Source organism: Vigna radiata, chromosome 9 (genome assembly GCF_000741045.1).
Source record: "Vigna radiata var. radiata cultivar VC1973A chromosome 9, Vradiata_ver6, whole genome shotgun sequence".
Classification (NCBI taxonomy): Eukaryota; Viridiplantae; Streptophyta; class Magnoliopsida; order Fabales; family Fabaceae; genus Vigna; species Vigna radiata.
The window spans coordinates 10092371-10113495 of record NC_028359.1 but is presented as its reverse complement, the minus strand read 5'-3'; the positions used below and the strand labels follow the sequence as shown (position 1 = coordinate 10113495).

Here is a 21125-nt window from a genome sequence, read left to right as displayed (position 1 = left end):
TAAGTACCTTGCTCACTTGTGTGGCCATGAACGTTTACTACATTCTACTGCCTTTTATGCTTGATTTCATCTTGTTTGAGTATGTATCGTGTTGAATCTTCCAATTCTCATTGCACCCTGTCACCCCGTTCCCCTAAGCACAATGAAACCATGAGAATTTTCTTCGGCTATTAGTCGACTTCAAAAACCACCCCTTTGTTGTTAAGTTTGATCCTCACCAAAAAAAGAACCCAACAGAAAGAGGAAAAACCAACAAACCAGTATCTTCATCGGTACCTCTTCGGCCTTCTTCATCCAACCCTGTTCATAGTTCTATTCGCCTCTCACCCTGCATAGCGCCTAAACCAGCTAACCTCCCCCTTCACCACCCTATACAAACCATTCCCTTCTTAGCAATCACTGGTTCCCCCCATCATCATCTCTGCCAATCCATTTCAGCACATTATCATCATCATAGATTCAACAAAGTCTCACACAAAACAACACTATCACCCAACCAGCCCGACCATGTTTCACATAGCAAGGTTCATCAAAAATTAAGAATCGGTGATTACGCTGGAACCCCCAATCGAATCACCTCTAGGGTAGCAGAGTGTCCACTAGAGAAGAGGAACAACATTCAATTGCAGATTCCTAAATCTATAGTGTGTGAGAGTCACGGTGAGGAAGATTAGGTTGAGGGAGAATCCGATTCATGGTTGGCGTTGCGGAGGGAAAGCTGAACGTTGTGGTTGGCAATGGTCGCCGGCGACGCGGCATACCAAGCAGGGAGGCCGACATCGAGACTGGAGAAGGCGAGAGCGACGCAATGGCTGTCGGATGGAAGCGACGATCGATAGAGAAGGAACAAGCTCCACGCCGTGGCCGACGTGGATCCTGGCAGTGATTCACGGCGGTCGATTGACAGATGGGGACGTGAGGCCACCGGCGATTGGGAGGAGGAGTATTTCTGTGTCTCGTGCATGAGCAGAGAGAGTGGCTTGCGGCCGGCGGTAGTCGCCGATGGCTCCTGACGGTGGCGGCAGAGTAGCCCTGGCACGCGATCTTATTTAACTCTGCCCTCCACATCTTATTATTGTCCAGGGCGATCACATCGTCATCGCGTGCCAGGGCGTTAGAGTTAAATAAGATCGCATGCCAGGGCTACTCTGCCGCCACCGTCAGGAGCTGTCGGCGACTACCGCCGGTCACAAGCCACTCTCTCTCTGCTCGTGCACGAGACATAGAAATACTCCTCCTCCCAATCGCCGGTGGCCTCACCCCTATCTGCCAATCGACCGCCGTGAATCACTGCGAGGATCCACATCGGCCACGGCGTGGAGCTTCTTCCTTCTCTGTCGATCGCCGCTTCCATCCGACAGCCACTGCGTCGCTCTCGCCTTCTCCAGTCTCGACGTCGGCCTCCCTGCTTGGTATGCCGCGTCGCCGACGACCATTGCCAACCACAACGTTCAGCTTTCCCTCCGCAACGCCAACCATGAATCGGATTCTCCCTCAGCCTAATCTTCCTCACCGTGACTCTCACACACTATAGATTTAGGAATCTGCAATTGAATGTTGTTCCTCTTCTCTAGTGGACACTCTGCTACCGTAGAGGTGATTCGATTGGGGGTTCCAGCGTAATCACCGATTCTTAATTTTTGATGAACCTTGATATGTGAAACATGGTTGGGCTGGTTGGGTGATAGTGTTGTTTTGTGTGAGACTTTGCTGAATCTATGATGATGATAATGTGCTGAAATGGATTGGCAGAGATGATGATGGGGAGAACCAGTGATTGCTAAGAAGGGAATGGTTTTGATAGGGTGGTGAAGGGGGAGGTTAGCTGGTTTAGGCGCTATGCAGGGTGAGAGGCGAATAGANAAACCATTCCCTTCTTAGCAATCACTGGTTCCCCCCATCATCATCTCTGCCAATCCATTTCAGCACATTATCATCATCATAGATTCAACAAAGTCTCACACAAAACAACACTATCACCCAACCAGCCCGACCATGTTTCACATAGCAAGGTTCATCAAAAATTAAGAATCGGTGATTACGCTGGAACCCCCAATCGAATCACCTCTAGGGTAGCAGAGTGTCCACTAGAGAAGAGGAACAACATTCAATTGCAGATTCCTAAATCTATAGTGTGTGAGAGTCACGGTGAGGAAGATTAGGTTGAGGGAGAATCCGATTCATGGTTGGCGTTGCGGAGGGAAAGCTGAACGTTGTGGTTGGCAATGGTCGCCGGCGACGCGGCATACCAAGCAGGGAGGCCGACATCGAGACTGGAGAAGGCGAGAGCGACGCAATGGCTGTCGGATGGAAGCGACGATCGATAGAGAAGGAACAAGCTCCACGCCGTGGCCGACGTGGATCCTGGCAGTGATTCACGGCGGTCGATTGACAGATGGGGACGTGAGGCCACCGGCGATTGGGAGGAGGAGTATTTCTGTGTCTCGTGCATGAGCAGAGAGAGTGGCTTGCGGCCGGCGGTAGTCGCCGATGGCTCCTGACGGTGGCGGCAGAGTAGCCCTGGCACGCGATCTTATTTAACTCTGCCCTCCACATCTTATTATTGTCCAGGGCGATCACATCGTCATCGCGTGCCAGGGCGTTAGAGTTAAATAAGATCGCATGCCAGGGCTACTCTGCCGCCACCGTCAGGAGCTGTCGGCGACTACCGCCGGTCACAAGCCACTCTCTCTCTGCTCGTGCACGAGACATAGAAATACTCCTCCTCCCAATCGCCGGTGGCCTCACCCCTATCTGCCAATCGACCGCCGTGAATCACTGCGAGGATCCACATCGGCCACGGCGTGGAGCTTCTTCCTTCTCTGTCGATCGCCGCTTCCATCCGACAGCCACTGCGTCGCTCTCGCCTTCTCCAGTCTCGACGTCGGCCTCCCTGCTTGGTATGCCGCGTCGCCGACGACCATTGCCAACCACAACGTTCAGCTTTCCCTCCGCAACGCCAACCATGAATCGGATTCTCCCTCAGCCTAATCTTCCTCACCGTGACTCTCACACACTATAGATTTAGGAATCTGCAATTGAATGTTGTTCCTCTTCTCTAGTGGACACTCTGCTACCGTAGAGGTGATTCGATTGGGGGTTCCAGCGTAATCACCGATTCTTAATTTTTGATGAACCTTGATATGTGAAACATGGTTGGGCTGGTTGGGTGATAGTGTTGTTTTGTGTGAGACTTTGCTGAATCTATGATGATGATAATGTGCTGAAATGGATTGGCAGAGATGATGATGGGGAGAACCAGTGATTGCTAAGAAGGGAATGGTTTTGATAGGGTGGTGAAGGGGGAGGTTAGCTGGTTTAGGCGCTATGCAGGGTGAGAGGCGAATAGAACTATGAACAGGGTTGGATGAAGAAGGCCGAAGAGGTATCGATGAAGATACTGGTTTGTTGGTTTTTCCTCTTTCTGTTGGGTTCTTTTTTTGGTGAGGATCAAACTTAACAATAAAGGGGTGGTTTTTGAAGTCGACTAATAGCCGAAGAAAATTCTCATGGCTTCATTATGCTTAGGGGAACGGGGTGACAGGGTGCAATGAGAATTGGAAGATTCAACACGATACATACTCAAACAAGATGAAATCAAGCATAAAAGGCAGTAGAATGTAGTAAACGTTCATGGCCACACAAGTGAGCAAGGTACTTACCTCGCGGAGCACTACTTGCTGCTGTTGGCTTCTGTCGGGTTCACCGCCGGTGGGGCCTGGAGCCGACGGGGATGTCACCAACGTCAACGCAACGCTTTCTTCTTCGATCCAAATTGACCACCCCAACCCCACCGGACCTGCAACTTGAGAAACTGATTCTCTTATTTTTTATCATCCCGTGTTTGTGGCTTTGTGTTACTTCTATTGCAGGTGAAAGAGTAACAGGGGCCAGTGATGGTTGACGTAGGGGTGAAGGAAATCAAAGATTAGTTGAGCGTGTTGTTGCTGGATTGGTTTGATGGTAATGGGAAACGTGTTGGAGGTTATGAAGTTGAGTTGGTATTCTCTGTTCTGGTTTGAATGCAGGGAATTGAGAAGTATGATAAGGAGATAAAGATTTAATGGAAATGAAGATGGTGGAATGGTATGGGTAAGAGCTGACGGTTGTAGGGGAGTGATACTGTTTTTGTTGATTCAGAGTGGTGTATGAAGGAAAAGGTGAATTATAGGTAAAGTCAGAGCTGATGGATCTGTTGGAGGTGATCAATTGGGTGAGGATGGAAAAAATGGTTGGTTGGGATAATCAGGTTTGGCATAACAGAATGGTGGTGTGTGTGTGCGTGATGGAAGAAAACGTTTTTTGGAGGAGACCTTGCTTTTGTGTCCGATTGTCTATTCGAATTGCCTCTTTGTTCTGTAAGCGTTTTCCCTCTTCCAAATCACACCGCGTCTGCTTAGCCAATTGTGTCTGCCAAAACCGTTCCAATTGCCTGCCCAAAAAACGTTTCCTGCTCTGCCTCTCCCAAACCGTACCTGCCACCTCCAAAATCGCCTTGTCCTTTTCCAGGCGAAACTAAAGTTTTCTTCTCTCTTCTTTTTCATAAACGACAAAGCAAGTTCCTTTTTTTTCTTTTTTTTTAATTTTCTTTTTTTAATTATATTAAATAAAGGATAAAAATGAAAAGATAAAAATGAAAAGACAAAAAAATAAAATTAAAATAAAAGGAAAAGTAGAATAAAATAATATATGTATATATAAGAAGATAGAATAAAATAAAACAAGAAAAAGAAAAAAAAATAAAAATAAAGATAAAGAAAATACAAATAAAAAAATGAAAATGAAAGTAAGTAAATAAATATTAAAAACATGTGACAAAAACGCAATAAAGTTGGAAACTAATCCGGACAAAATTTGGTATTGACATAATGCTACAATTTGTATATAAGTTCTATCTTTTTCTTAGAACTGCTGCAATATTTATCATAACTGTTTCACCATTAATATATATATATATATATATATATATATATATATATATATATATATATATATATATATATATATATATATATATATATATATATATCAATCGTGAAACAGTTATGATTTATTCTAAGAAAAAGAGCAGAACTTATTTACAAATGTGTAGCATTATGATAAACTTTAAAAACAGAGATAGGAAAAGTACAGTTATATATAACGCTCTTGACAAATGATAAACTTTAAAAACAGAGATAGGAAAAGTACAGTTATATATAACGCTCTTGACAAGTCCGAGTTGAATATGGCTTCGAAAAACCTGTGGGATTTTCGAAAGTAATTAAAGACTTGTTAATTGCTTTTCATCCCTTTCTAGAGTAAGTGTTTCATCTTTTCTTTGCAGCCAAATTGCAACATCTACATCCAACAAGTATATACATAAACTTTGGCATTATTGTAAGTTGGAACTAATGGACATGTTTTCAAATTTACTCCAAACACAGTCAGACAAGAAAGTATAGAGAGAAATGAAAGACATACGAAAATGTTGGCCAATGACACTGGCATGAAGGGCGTTATATTTGTCAAATCGATGAAAATGTTTTCGAAGATTCTCCATGGTGCCTACACGCTTAGCCATATTCTTGAGAATCTTGAGATTTCCATGCATGGCAGCGACAAACAAAGGGCTTTCCCCTCTATTGTTTCTCTGCTCCTCCATCAACAACAAATTTGAAGACAACCTCAGCCATTTCCTTGGCCTTCTCGGAAAACACAATTTCATGCAAAATGTTGTTTCCCTCCCGATTCTGCTTGCACAACGCAGACCACCTTTCTACTTCAGGAACCATTTGTATCATCTCTTTCAGAAGTTGAGGATGAGAGTGAGTTGCGATATGGATGGAGTTGTTCCGTAACAGGCAAACTCTGTGAGAATGTTTGCCTGGTTTTCCATCATGTTCTTCTTGAAATCTTCCCATCTTTTTTCCATCGCTGCCTTTTGCGCTTCCTTCATCTTCTGATAAAACATTTGCATTTCTTGCATTCTCTTTAATCTTCCATGCGCTAGTGCCATTTCACTCATTCTGTATACTCACTGGAAGTTCACTCCCTCCCCACTCCACATACACAAATATTCGTAATGAGCAATTATACGTTTCACAGGTACACGCGACATATAATAACATTCTAATAAGATGGATTTTTTTCAAGTTTCTTTTCCAAAACTAACCTTTTACTTTTAATAAATATAAAAGAAAAAGGTGGGACCCACCATATTATTTAAGTGTAAAAATAAAAACTTCCTGTCAAATATCTTTTATCATTCGTGATATATGTATATAACATGGGAGAATTGTGTAGGTGACGAATGAATTTTACGTATTAAAAATTAAAAAATAACTAATATGATGAAAGTATTTTAAAAAAGTTATGTTTTTTATGTGTTATTCATTTAATTATAATTTAATAAGTTATATTTATATTTATTATTATTATTATTATGATTATTATATATAAAAAATAGGGATTCAAAAATAGATGAAAAGAATTAAACATGTTTAAGGAAAAATAAAATTCAAACTTAGAGCATATTTAAGTTTAAGAAAATTAATCTTCAATATTTTAATCTTTGGAATTTTCTTTTCAATCTCTATTGTTTTAGAGATCACAATATGATATGTAAGAAATGAAAATAAAAGAGTTTATATTAAAAGAATTAATTATCTAGTGTAATGTATTTTTAGTTATGTTTCATTTTTTTTTTAAATTAATTCAAACAAACAATCTTTCTTAGAACTACGTAACCCTGATTTCTCATTTTCAGAATACGTAGAGTAAGGTCAATCATTGTCGGACACAAAACCACAAAAATATATTTTGTTTCTTTAGAGTTTTATTTTTAGGGATGATTAAACAATTTGAAAATCACATCAAATTCACTTATTTAATTAAAGGTACTGCCTTCGGGCAAGCGTTGTAGGGCTAATACCTTCCCTACACGTAACAGACTCCCGAACCCAATCTTTGGTTTTCGTGGACCGTGCTTTATCATTTTATGGTTTTTCCGTAGTTTTCCAGAATAAACTATGGTGGAGACTCCAAAACTCTTTCAAACTCGTTTTCTTTTTTGGATCGTCGTCTTGTCGCGATTCCGGTTGCGACAACAAGTTTACCCAAAATGGAAGAAAGGCGTATGAACGAAAAAGGTCTCGAACGAGATGAGTTGAGTTGGTTTGGTATGATGTAAGTACTTAATTAAACCTTTATAATTATCTTTTTATAGTAAATATATATAAATATATATATTTAAAATATTTCCCGAGTAGCCTAATACAAATGAGTTAGGGAAAATTATTTAAATTGTATATACTTGCAATGATAAATAAGTATTGTGTTCATTAGGATGTGAGGACATTCACACCTAAACATTACAACATGCATTCTGACATAGAGAAACACACACCAGAAGACATGTTAGAAATTGAGTATGATGGAATGCTTAAAGAGGCACAAAAATGGTTGAAGGAAACAACTCAATAATGTTCAACTATTGCTATTCTGGTTGTCACAGTTGTATTTGTTGCTGCACACAAGCATACATCACAATGCATGTTGTAATGTTTAGGTGTGAATCTTCTCACAGTTTGAAAATACATTCTACTCATTCATTGCAAGTATTTTAAGGTTAGATATCCTATCAATATAAGCAACATATGAAATAAATATCTTATTTTTCATATAGATTTTTAAGTTTTTCATGTTTTTGGAAAAATAAATAAGTGTGATGAACCCTGAACTGCGAAACACATTAGTATATCGAGTGACTCTGATATAAAAAATGAATAGCTTAAAGATTTTCAGCATAAATTAAAATAAAATGTAATTCATATAAAGGATTACGTGGCATTGTACTTCAGTGTTCTTGCATCTCTCTTTTCCTTTTTGTACACTTACTCTCCTCCTTTTTGCCACATTTAAAGGATTACGTGCCATGATAAGTCATATTTTACTAAAGTGATGGCTAGTTGTTTAGCCAAATTATGTTTTTTCTTTTCCTTCCACATGTGGTCAATTCCTTCAAACTCTGAAATGAAATATCAGTTTTTGTATGAAACTAGGCAAATTTTAGTAAAAAATTACGGATCTAGGCAATAAATATTTTAAGTAAGTTAAATTTATTATAAGTAAAAAATTTATTAAAGAAATTAAAAATTAAAAAAAAGGTAAAAGGGTGTGAGGGTTGCACGACTTCCCATATTGAAGTGGTAAACCCCCATACAACTTCAATAGTTTTATTAATTTTTAACAAAAAAAAGGTGTGGTAATCGATTACAGTGTTTGGTAATCGATTACAATGATATGAAGTCGTTTTTGGGGGTGCACGACTTCAACACTGGTCAAATGAACAGTGTGAAGTCGTGAAGGGGGCACACGACTGACCTATTTTCGTAATTAAATTTTTTTTCCTAGATTTGTAATTTCTTTGTCAAATTTGCCCAGTTTAGTACAGTTCTTCCTTTATCTGTGATTTGACCAACCAATGGTTCCATTGTACTTGTTCTTGCTATTATTTTAAGGATTTTCTTCTGTCGATACTTAACCGCCCTGTGCATAAATTACACTAAATAAAATAAGTATGACCACATTGAAAGAAAATTGTTCTAACAATCAATTCTTACATTGTTAATACGTTCTTCTTATTCTTAGTGACATGATATATAGATGCAGGATACATTTCAAGTAACTTTTTAACAATGTCAAGAAATCTAGTTTTACTTGCTATGCACAATATTGTGTGTTCTGGTCTTTCTTCAGTGTTTTTGCACCTTTCATCTCCTTTTTGTACACTTACTCTTCTCCTTTTTGCCACATTTAAAGGATTACGTGGCATTGTAATCTATAATGTCCATTATACTCATTGTTTGATACTTGCCATGATAAGTCATATTTTACTAAAGTGCTGGCTAGTTGTTCAGCCAACTTATGTTTTTTCTTTTCCTTCCACATGTGGTCATTTCCTTGAAACTTTGAAATGAAACATTGGTTTTTGTATGAAACTAGAAAAATTTGAGAAAAAAAATTACGGTTCTATGCAAATTTTTTTTAAGGAGGTTAAATTTATTATAAGTAAAAAAATGGCTTAAACCCTCCCTTGGTCTTAATATTTGTGTGAAAATCTCAGTTTGGTCCTATAGGTTACCAAGTTGGTTCATTTGCAGAAAAGCTTGTGAGACTGATTGCACTGGTTACGCGAGTTTTCCAGTGACTTTATTTTTTGAGCCGACGAGATAATCAGTGAAAAATTCCATTCTCAGAGAGATGAATAAAATCCCTAATTCAAATAAACTAAATAATAGGCATGGTGCCACGTGAAACACTGCTTATTTTAAAAAATAGTTCATATAATTAAATAATACACGTCAGCATGTCCTCTGGCTACCACGTTAGCTAAACTTAACGTCGTTTGAGATTAGTTAACGATTGGGGAAAAGGGTGTGCATTTTTACAAAAATTATGACCCAATTGAGACAGTTCAAAACTTGAGGACTGAACTGAGATTTTCACACAAATACGAGGACCAAGAGGGGATTAAGCCAACACGTCAGCTAAACTTAACGCCGTTTGAGATCAGTTAACGGTTGGGGTAAAATGTGTGCATTTTTACAAAAATTATGACTCAATTGAGACAGTTCAAAACTTGAGGACCGAACTGAGATTTTCACACAAATATTAGGACCAAGGGAGAGTTTAAGCCTAAAAAGATTTAATAAAGAAATTAAAAATTAAGAAAAGGTAAAAGGGTGTGAAGGGTGAACGACTTCAAATGTTGAAGTCGTCAACCCCCTTACAACTTCAATATTTTTATTAATGTTTAACGAAAAAAAGGGGTGGTTATTGATAACAATGTTTCGTAATCGATTACAATGGCATGAAGTCGTTTTTGGGTTGCACGATTTCAACACTGGTCAAGTGAACAGTGTGAAGTCATGCACGGGGCACGACTTCTTCATTTGAAGTCGTTTGGACCCCGACGACTTGCGTATTTTCGTAACTAATTTTTATTTTTGCCTAGATCCGTAATTTCAGTCTCAAATTTTCCTAGTTTAGTACAATTCTTCTTTTATCTGTTATTTGACCAACCGATAATTCCATTGTATATGTTCTTTCTATTATTTTAAGGATTTTCTTCTGTCGATATTTAACCGCCCCGTGCATAAATTACACTAAACAAAATAAGTATGACCATATTGAAAGAAAATTGTTATAATAGTACTACTTTTGATCCATTCTTACATTGTCAATATGTTTTGCTTATTCTTAGTGACATGATATATAGATGCAGGATACACTTCAAGAAACTTTTTAACAATTTCTACAATTTCAGTTTTAGTTGATATGAACAATGTTATGTGTTCTGGTCTTTCTTCAGTGTTCTTGAACCTTTCTTTTCCTTTTTGTACACTTACTCTTCTCCTTTTTTTGTCACATTTAAAATATTACGTGGCATTGTAATCAATAATGTCATATTATACTAATTGTTTGATACTTGCCATGATAAGTCCTATTTTACTAAAGTGTTAGCTAGGTTTTCAGTCAACTTATGTTTTTTCTTTTCCTTCCACATGTAGTCAATTCCTTCAAACTCTGAAATGAAACATCGATTTTTTGTACTTCACATTGTTCATTTGACCAGTGTTGAAGTCGTGCACCCCAAAAACTACTTTGTGCCGTTGTAATTGATTAACAAACACTATAATCGATTACCACTCCTTTTTTCATTAAAAATTAATAAAAATATTGAAGTAGTAAGGGGTTGACAACTTCAATATTGGAAGTCGTGCACCCCTCACACCCTTTTACCTTTTTTTAATTTTTAATTTCTTTTTTAAATTTTTTACTTATAATAAATTTAACCTACTTAAAATTTTTTTTGCCTAGTTCCGTAATTTTTTCTCAAATTTGCCTTGTTTCCTACAAAAAACGATGTTTCATTTCAGAGTTTGAAAGAATTAACCATATGTGGAACGAAAAGAAAAAACATAAGTTAGCCGAAAACCTAGCCAACACTTTAGTAAAATTGGACTTATCATGGCAAGTATCAAACAATGAGTATAATAGGACATTATTGATTACAATGCCACGTAATCCTTTAAATGTGGCAAAAGGGAGAAGAGTAAGTGTGTAAAAAGGAAAAGAGAGGTGCAAGAACACTGAAGAAAGACCATAACACACAACATTGTTCATAGCAACTAAAACTGGAATTGTAGAAATTGTTAAAAAGTTTCTTGAAGTGTATCCTGCATCTATATATCATGTCACTAAGAATAAGAAGAACATATTGACAATGTAAGAATGGATCAAAAGTAGTACTGTTATAACAATTTTCTTTCAATATGGTCATACTTATTTTGTTTAGTGTAATTTATGCACATGGCAGTTAAGTATCGACAAAAGAAAATCCTTGAAATAATAGAAATAACAAGTACAACAGAATCATTGGTTGGTCAAATCATAGATAAAGGAAGAACTGTACTAAACTAGGCAAATTTGAGAAAGAAATTACGAATCTAGGCAAAAAAATAAAATTAACAACGAAAATAGGCAAGTCGTGAGGGGGTTCCAGACGACTTCAAATGAAGAAGTTGTGCGCCCCTTCTCGACTTCGGTTCATTTGACTAGTGTTGAAGTCATACACCCCAAAAACGACTTAATGTCATTCTAATCGATTACCAAACACTGTAATTGATTACCGCACATTTTTTTCGTTAAAAATGAATAAAAATATTGAAGTTGTAAGGGGGTTGACATCTTTAATATGGGAATTTGTGCACCCCTCACACCCTTTTACCTTTTTTGAATTTTTAATTTCTTTATTAAATTTTGTACTTATAATAAATTTAACTGACTTAAAAATTTTTGCCAGATCCGTAATTTTTTCCTCAAATTTGTCTAGTTTCGTACAAAAACCGATGTCTCATTGTAGAGTTTGAAGGAATTGACCACATGTGGAAGGAAAAGAAAAAATATAATTTGGCTGAAAACTAGTCAGCACTTTAGTAAAATATGACTTATCATGGCACGTATAAAGCAATGAGTATAATAGGACATTATTTATTACAATGCCATGTAATACTTTAAATGTGGCAAAAAAGGAGAAAAGTAAGTGTACAAAAAGGGGAAGAAAGGTGCAAGAACACTGAAGAAAGACCAGAACACATAACATTGTTCATATCAACTAAAACTGAAATTGTAGAAATTGTTAAAAAGTTTCTTGAAGTATATCCTGCATCTATATATCATGTCACTAAGAATAAGAAGAACATATTAACAATGTAAGAATAGATCAAAAGTAGTATTTTTATAAAAATTTTCTTCCAATGGAAACAACAGGTACAATGGAATCATTGGTTGGTTAAATCACAGATAAGGGAAGAATTTTACTAAACTAGGCGAAACAAATTACAGATCTGGAAACAAAAATTACTTACGAAAATAGGCAAGTTGTGGGGGGTCCAACTTCAAATAAAGAAGTCGAGCCCCCTGCACGACTTCACACTGTTCATTTGACCAATGTTGAAGTCGTGCATCCCAAAAACGACTTCACGCCGTTGTAATCGATTACCAAACACTATAATCGATTACCACGAATTTTTTTCGTTAAAAATTAATAAAAATATTTAAGTAAAAAGGGGGTTGGCGACTTCAATAGGGGAAGTCGTGCGCCCCCACACTTTTACCTTTTTTTTTTCATTTTTATTTTCTTTATTAAATTTTTTACTTATAATAAATTTAACTTAAACTTTTTTTCCCTAGATCTTTAATGTTTTCCTCCAATTTTCCTAGTTTCGTACAAAAGTTGATGTTTCGTTTTAGAGTTTGAAGGAATTGACTACATGTGGAAGGAAAACAAAAAACATTAGTTGGTTGAACAACTAGCAAGCACTTTAGTAAAATATGACTTATCATGGCCAATATCAAATAATGAGTATAATAGGACATTATTGATTACAATGCCACGTAATACTTTAAATGTGGCAAAAAAGGAGAAAAGTAAGTGTACAAAAAGGAGAAGAAAGGTGCAATAACACTAAAGAAAGACCAGAACACATAGCATTGTTCATATTAACTAAAATTGAAATTGTAGAAATTGTTAAAAAGTTTCTTGAAGTGAATCTTGCATCTATATATCATGTCACAAAGAATAAGAAGAACATATTGACAATGTAGGAATGGATCAAAAGTAGTATTGTTATAACAATTTTCTTTCAATATGGTCATACTTATTTTGTTTAGTGTAATTTATGCATAAGGCGGTTAAGTATCGACATAAGAAAATCCTTAAAATAATAGAAAGAACATATACAATATAATCATTGGTTAGTCAAATCATAGATAAAGGAAGAACTGTACTAAACTAGGCAAATTTGAGAATGAAATTACGGATCTAGGCAAAAAAAATTAGTTACGAAAATACGCAAGTCGTAAGGGGTCCAGACGACTTCAAATGAAGAAGTCGTGCCCCCTGCACGACTTCACACTCTTCATTTGACCAGTGTTGAAGTTGTGTATCCCAAAATCGACTTCATGTCATTGTAATCGATTATGAAACATTGTAATCGATTACCACGCCTTTTTTTTCGTTAAACATTAATAAAAATATTGAAGTTGTAAGGGGGTTGACAACTTCAATATTTGAAGCCGTGCAATCATCTATATATTTACATGCAATTATTTATTTATAGCCTTCTTCGATAAAGATTTGTTAGATTGAGAGTTGACTTTCAAGTTTTGTTTGTAGATCATTGAAATTTTGTTTTTGTTCAATGCATGTAAATCTCACTTTCTCTTATATTTCACAAATTACGACAACATTTTACATTAGTCTTCAGATGACACAAATTGAAAGTGATGACACGAGATCTCTACAATCAAATGTGTTTCGAGATCAACACAAATGCAATGGACTAAAATTAAGTGAAACATATTTAGACTATAGGTTATGTATTAATACATGAATAAAAAAGTGATTAATTTTCCCAAATATCCCACCAAATAATTCAAGATTCAAATACAATTATATGTAACCTCAGAAAATTCAAGATTCAATTATATTCAAGTTTTTGTTGTTTAAAATTAAAGAAATACTAAACAAATCAATGTACTTGATGGTTCAGGGGATATGTTTTACAAAATACAGAGAGAATGTACAGAGTAAATGAAAGAGAGCACTCAGAGGAAATATGAGAGAACAAGTTACTTCTCATTAATGAAAGGNTGCCTTATATAGGCAAAGTACAGAAAGTAACAGAAAAGCTATTCTATAAAACGACATAGTTTGGTTTATTTACAATACTTCCCCTTAAACCAAACTATTTAAACTTCTAATGCCAATCAAATTTCTCAGTTTCTCAAACCTTCCTCGTCTCAAAGCTTTGGTAAAGATATCTGCAGCTTGTTCTTCAGTAGGACAAAACACCAACTCCAACTTCCCTTGGTTGACACGTTCTCTTAGGTAATGAAATTTGGTTTCTATATGTTTGCTTCTGCCGTGTGATACTGGATTTCTTGAGAGACTAATAGNTGANTTGTTATCTACCAAGAGCTNNACTGGTTTCCTATATTCGACCTTCAATTCATCTAGAATGGCTTCAAGCCAAACACTTTGACATGCTGCTTCAGATGCTGCTATGTACTCTGCTTCACAGGAAGAGAGTGCTACTACCTTCTGTTTTCTAGAACACCAGGAAATTGTCGCTCCCCCATACTTGAATAGGTAACCATGTGTGCTTTTCCTTTCCACCTGATCACCACACCAGTCCGAATCGCTCCAGACCTCCAATACTCTATCTCTGCTGCTGAATTCCTTTTGGAAGAATAAACCAAAATCTGCTGTGGCCTTCAAATACCGAAGAATGTGTTTAGCAGTGGTGAGATGAGTATGTCTTGGATCACTCATAAATCTGCTTACCAAGCCAACTGCAAAGCTTATGTCTGGTCTGCTGTTACAAACAAATCTGAGTGACCCAACTATTTGCTTGTAAAGGGTTGCGTCAACCTTACTTTCTTCTTCCAAATTTGACAGCTTTAGATTTGCCATAACTGGTACTACAGCGTTGTTGCAGCTTAACATATTAAATCTCTTCAAAATATCATTGATGTATCTTCTTTGATGAATTAAAACTCCATCCTTACTGTGCACAAACTCCAGTCCGAGAAAGTAAGTCAAGTGTCCAAGATCAGTCATATCATATTCTTCTTTCATACTACATTTAAATTTTGCTATTTCTTCTTCGGAGCCTCCTGTTATAAGGATATCATCTACGTACAAGCATATCAACAACGTGTCTTGCTGTCCAACTGATTTCACATACATTCCAAATTCCACAGGGCACTTCTGAAATCCCATCCTTAACATTAGTGCGTTTATGTGATTATTCCAGGCCCGAGGTGCTTGTCTGAGACCATACAGCGCTTTGTGTAGACGATATACCTTCTGCTCTTCATCTTTCTTCACGAAGCCAGGTGGTTGCTTTATATATACTTCCTCCTCAAGTGGACCGTTCAAGAAAGCAGATTTTACATCCATTTGATGGATCTTCCAATCTCTCAAATTTGCTATAGCCACAATCAATCTCACCGTTTCCAAACGTGCAACTGGTGCATAAACTTCAGTGAAATCAATTCCAGGTTTCTGCAGGAAACCCTTTGCTACCAACCTTGCTTTTAACTTGGCTATGCTTCCATCTGGTTTATACTTTGTTTTAAACACCCACTTGACTTCAATGGCTCTCTTATCCTGTGGTAGTTCCACCAACTCCCAGGTTTTATTCTTCTCTATAGATTTCAACTCATCCAGCATGGCCTCCTTCCACTTTTGCATTGTGATAGCTTGTTCCCACGTAAGTGTCTCAGCGTCAGCAAGCAATGCGTAATNAACAATATCACNTGAATCTGCAACTTCNTTGTCTGTGAGAATCTCATGATCTGCAAGCCTTGAAGAAGGGAATCGAGTTCTTTTTGATCGTCTGAGATTAACCTCTCTGTCATTGACTGCCTGTTCTATCTCATCAGACTTCTTCTCTTCTAGCCAGTCAGTAATAACAACACCAGAATTCATCTTTGAACCAGTCTCCACCTCAGTCCATTTGAATGTTGCAGCTTCATCTACGATTACATCTCTACTTATAACAATTTGCCTCTTTTCTGGATTATACAACCTGTACGCACCTGTCTTGTGATAGCCTACAAAAACGAGCGTCTCACTTCTGTCATCAAGCTTGGTTCTTTTTTCAACTGGAACATGCCTGTAACACACTGAGCCAAAAATCTTCAAGTGGTGCACATGCGGTTTCTTTCCTGTCCAAGCCTCTTCTGGAGTGCAATCAGTCAAGGCTTTAGTTGGGCTCCTGTTCAGCAGATAGACAGCAGTAGATACCGCTTCTCCCCATAAATTTCGAGGCAAATCTTTTCCTTTGATCATACATCTTGTCATGTTAGTTAAAGTTCTATTTCTTCTCTCGGCAATACCATTGTGTTGGGGTGTGTAAGGGGCTATCACCTCATGAACGATCCCCTTATCTTGACAAAATTTGTTCAGCTCTCCCGAATTAAATTCACCACCACCGTCAGTCCTGAAGACTTTGATCTGCAACTCTTTTTCCCTCTCAACCATAGCACAGAAATGAAGAAAGTATGAGTATACTTCCTTCTTCTCTTTTAGCAAATAAAGCCACATTTTTCTAGTATATTCATCAACAAAGAGTAGGAAATATTTATTACCTCCCACTGTTTGCACATCAAGAGGTCCACAGACATCGGAGTAAACGACTTCCAGAGGCTGCTTGGCTCTTTTGATCATTGTTTTCTGGAACTCCTTTTAGGTTTGCTTCCCAACAACACAGCCTTCACAAATCTTGCGTGATGCAGTGATTGTAGGAATACCTTTCACCAAATCTTTATCNCCCAATCTGCCTAAACTTTTGAAATTTAAATGTCCGAACCTGTAATGCCAAAGCCAATTTTCCTCTTCGACATTCAGTGATGACAAGCATTGAATCGCAGCTGCATTTAGGTTTACTCTGAAAGTTCTGTTTTTTGCTTTAGGAGCTCTAATGATCAGGCGCTTCTTCTTATCAAACACATCTATCACATTCTGGTGCATCTGCATGGTGTAACCTTTCTCCAGGAGTTGACCGAGACTCAACAGATTGCTCTTCATCGTCGGGACGTATAGAACGTCGTCCATGTATGCTGTCTCGCCGTTCTTGCAGCTAGTCAAAATTTTACCGACTCCTTCAGCCATTACGGTGCTATCGTCAGCGAATCTCACATTACTTTTCTTCTTCAGATCAAGATTTACCATCCACTCTCTTCTTCCGGTCATATGGTTGGAGCACCCAGTGTCTAAATACCAGCTTGCGTCGATCTCGGTGTGATTGTGAATGCTCGAAATCATTACACGTTCATCATCTATAATCTTCGTTGCATGACTCTCCTTCTCTGGTTGCAACACGTGTTCAGAATAACTCACACAATCCTTTGCATGTTGCGTTATTTCTGATTGCAGCACGTATCCTTCTTTGCAGTTACACCTGTCTCGCACTTTACCTTTGTTTGCTTTCTTTTCTTTATCTTGTTCTGATACACACATCAACACAACGTGTTCCGATTCTGAGTCGCAAGTATCTTGTGCCAAATTTGCAGCTTCGTCGTTCTTGATTTTTTTGTTGCTTTCGTTATGCCAGCACTCGGAGGAGTAGTGGCCAAATTTACTACACGTGAAACATTGCACGTTTCTTTTGTCGACGCTCTTTCTGCCTCCTCTTCCTCTGGGTTTTCCTCGCCCCCCATAACTACCTTCTCTTTGATCGTTGTTGCTTTCTTCTTTGATCTGTTCGGAGTTATTGGAGAATCTTCCTCCATTACGACCTCCACGACCGCCTCGTGTTCTACCTCGTCCTCTACCAAACCCGCGACCCTTTTGAATCTTAGCTTGCAATGCCTGATTCATGTTTTGACTTGCATCCTTTTCTGCAGTTTTCCTTTCTAACAGTCGCTGTTCATGGGCTTCGAGCGAGTTTTGCAACTCTTCAACCTTCATTTTCTCCAAGTCTCTGCTTTCTACAATAGCCACGACAATATGGTCGTATTGGGGCGTTAGGGTTCGCAAGATTTTATGGACAATCTTCTTGTCCTTGACAACTTTGTCGCATGCCCTCATTGCATTGACAATCACTTGGATTCTACCAATGTATTCTCCGATAGTTTCTTGTTCCCCCATGTTCAGAAGTTCATACTGCCGTCTCAGTGACTGTAGCTTAATCTCCTTTATGTTTCCAGCAGTTCCATATCCATCCTGTAGAATCTCCCAAGTTTCTTTTGCTGTCGTGGCCTTAGACACCTTTTGAAAGATTGTTGCTGAAATACATTGATGCAAGATCATGCGTGCTTTGCAATCTAACTTTCGATTTTCTTTATACGTCTTCTTTTCTTCGTCTGTAGCGTTCTTTGCGGGTTCTTTAAACCCAATCTTCACGATTTCATCAATCTCCTGGAAACCAAGGATAGCATCCATCTTGACGCACCAATCTTCGAAGTTCTTTCCGTCAAATATGGGTAGATTACTCTGGATCATCCCCGCCATCTTTTCAACGTGAAGCCTTTCTTCACTGCACAATTTCTTCGCAAAGAATGATACCTCCCAGGTTCAGAAATCTCGCTCTTGATACCACTGATGGTTCAGGGGATATGTTTTACAAAATACAGAGAGAATGTACAGAGTAAATGAAAGAGAGCACTCAGAGGAAATATGAGAGAACAAGTTACTTCTCATTAATGAAAGGTTGCCTTATATAGGCAAAGTACAGAAAGTAACAGAAAAGCTATTCTATAAAACGACATAGTTTGGTTTATTTACAATAGTACTAAATCTCAAAAAAAAAAAAAAACTAAAAATTGTTCAGAGTTTGCTAAAGTTCGGACACTTTGAGATTCGGAACATATTTAACAAAACGAATATTTCTAATATTTCTAACATTCACATGTTTCAAATTACAAAAGTAAAACATAATTTAAATTTCATCTAGTGGAAAAATAATGAATATTAATTAAATTAAATAAACAATATGCAATTCAAATTCAGCAACAATAAATGACACTTGTATCACCATGTTTTTTAAAGGTGCTGTTGTATTCATCCTATAGGTGAAGTTGAAAGCTATTTTTGTATTAATTATGTGTTTTATTTTGAAACAATTTCATATTTTATTATGTACTAACTTAAATATGATATTGATGTGTTTTATTTTGAAACAATTTCATATTTTATTACGTAATTTAATATTTAAAGCACTCGGTATTTTTATTTAAAAATTTATTTGGATTTGATTTAATTTAAAGAATACTTAAAATGTGTTTGAAATGTATTAAAAATATTTTTAATTATATTTTCGCAAAATAATTTATCTAATCCATGAGTTTTATTGAAATTGAAAGATGCAAACTATTTTTCTTTGAATGTGAATTATTGAGAAGGAACTCAAGCATATATTACCAATTCTACTTTTCTTCTTTTTTATGTTGAAAAACAAAGATATATTAAAAATAGGTAAATAATGAACTAACGGATGGTGGTAGAGGGAGTATATATATATCACTGAAAACTTTATCATCCTCTAATCAATTAGATGAAACAGAAAAGCATATTCGAGGAACATGCCACAACACGTTTTTTATAAAGTGGACATTATAGAATATAATTTATTCCATGATTTCACATTACTTTTGAAAAAACATTGTTGATTAAAGTGGTTTGAGAACAACCTTTAAAGACAATAATCGTCAATTATTTATTTTGGAGGGTACGGTTGTCTCCAATCTTAGAGGAAAACAAGATCCTATCCAATCCTATATAAAACAAAGACAAATAATTTATTTTTTATAAATTAATTTTTTTATATGTATCTGTCAAAAATATAAAATCAGTGAATTTGATTGTAAGATAGATAACTAAAATTTGTTTCAGAATTTTAATATGTATAACATGCTAACATGTTACCAAATCTCAGTGAATATCACTTACAAAAAATTATTTATTGTTAAACATATAGGGAATTAACAATTCTGTAAAAGTAAAAACCAATTATTTCAACTGAAATGCAAAAATATTTTGTAATAAGGATCAAAATTATTGTTATTTATCTTAAACGACTAAAACCTTAATTAATTCTTTCATATATTATATGTTATTAAAAAGTAAACTATCTATTGAATCTTAGAAAATGTAAGAGATTTTATAAAATTTTAAAATTTGTATATATGATACGAGAAATCAACTAAGTCTTTATGAAAATATCACGTAATAGTTTTATTAATTATAAGTAACGTTTCATATATTAAAGTAAATTATTACTTAACATAATTCATAGATATCTGTAAAAAAGTATTTGATGTTTTTTTTTTTTTTTTTTTTTTTTTTTTTTTTTATAAATTGTTAAATTGATAATCTCATTTAATTTACAAAAATGTATTTTTTTTTTATTTTTTTTCTTCAATATATTCTTTTAACATAAAAATTGAAACCAAATTCTAAAATATTTGAATAATAATAATGGCAATGAAATTATGTATATATATTGATCAGTGTGAATATAAATTGATTAAGAAAATAATTGGACCACACAAAATAGTGAAAACAGTGATATTTGTACCTTTTATGCTGGTACTTTAGAGGACTTAACTTATTTATGTTGTTGATAATATAAGAATAATAAAATAAAGACGGTAAATGATGAGAAATATGGGTGTTAATGGAGGGATTATATATATAATTGAAAGTGTTATAATAAATGCCAAAAAATCGTTAATGTCATATGCTTATGCTTGTAAGATAATAACATTGTTTTTATAAAGTGGGGATCATATAAATTCACATCATTTGACAACAATTATTAAAGTGATTTTGTACGTCCTTAACTTTAAAAAAGAAAAACAAAGTTAATTCACATGATTTGGACAAAATCATTAGAATATCTTTTCTTTTTTTTTTCTTTAATAAGGATAAGGTTTCTTTCGTGTAGTTAACAAAAAGAATATATTTAACGTCTATTATTATTATTATTATTATTATTATTATTATTATTATTATTATTATTATATATACATACATATATATATATATATATATATATATATATATATAT

At 36.0% G+C, this 21125-nt stretch overlaps 1 protein-coding gene across 1 annotated transcript; it reads right to left on the bottom strand.

Moving 5' to 3' along the window:
* Positions 1-16801: 16801 nt before the first annotated feature.
* Positions 16802-18568, bottom strand: LOC106773291. The gene has a single exon (XM_014659996.1). It carries the CDS (start codon positions 18566-18568, stop codon positions 16802-16804), a length of 1767 nt encoding a protein of 588 aa, XP_014515482.1.
* Positions 18569-21125: the final 2557 nt, after the last annotated feature.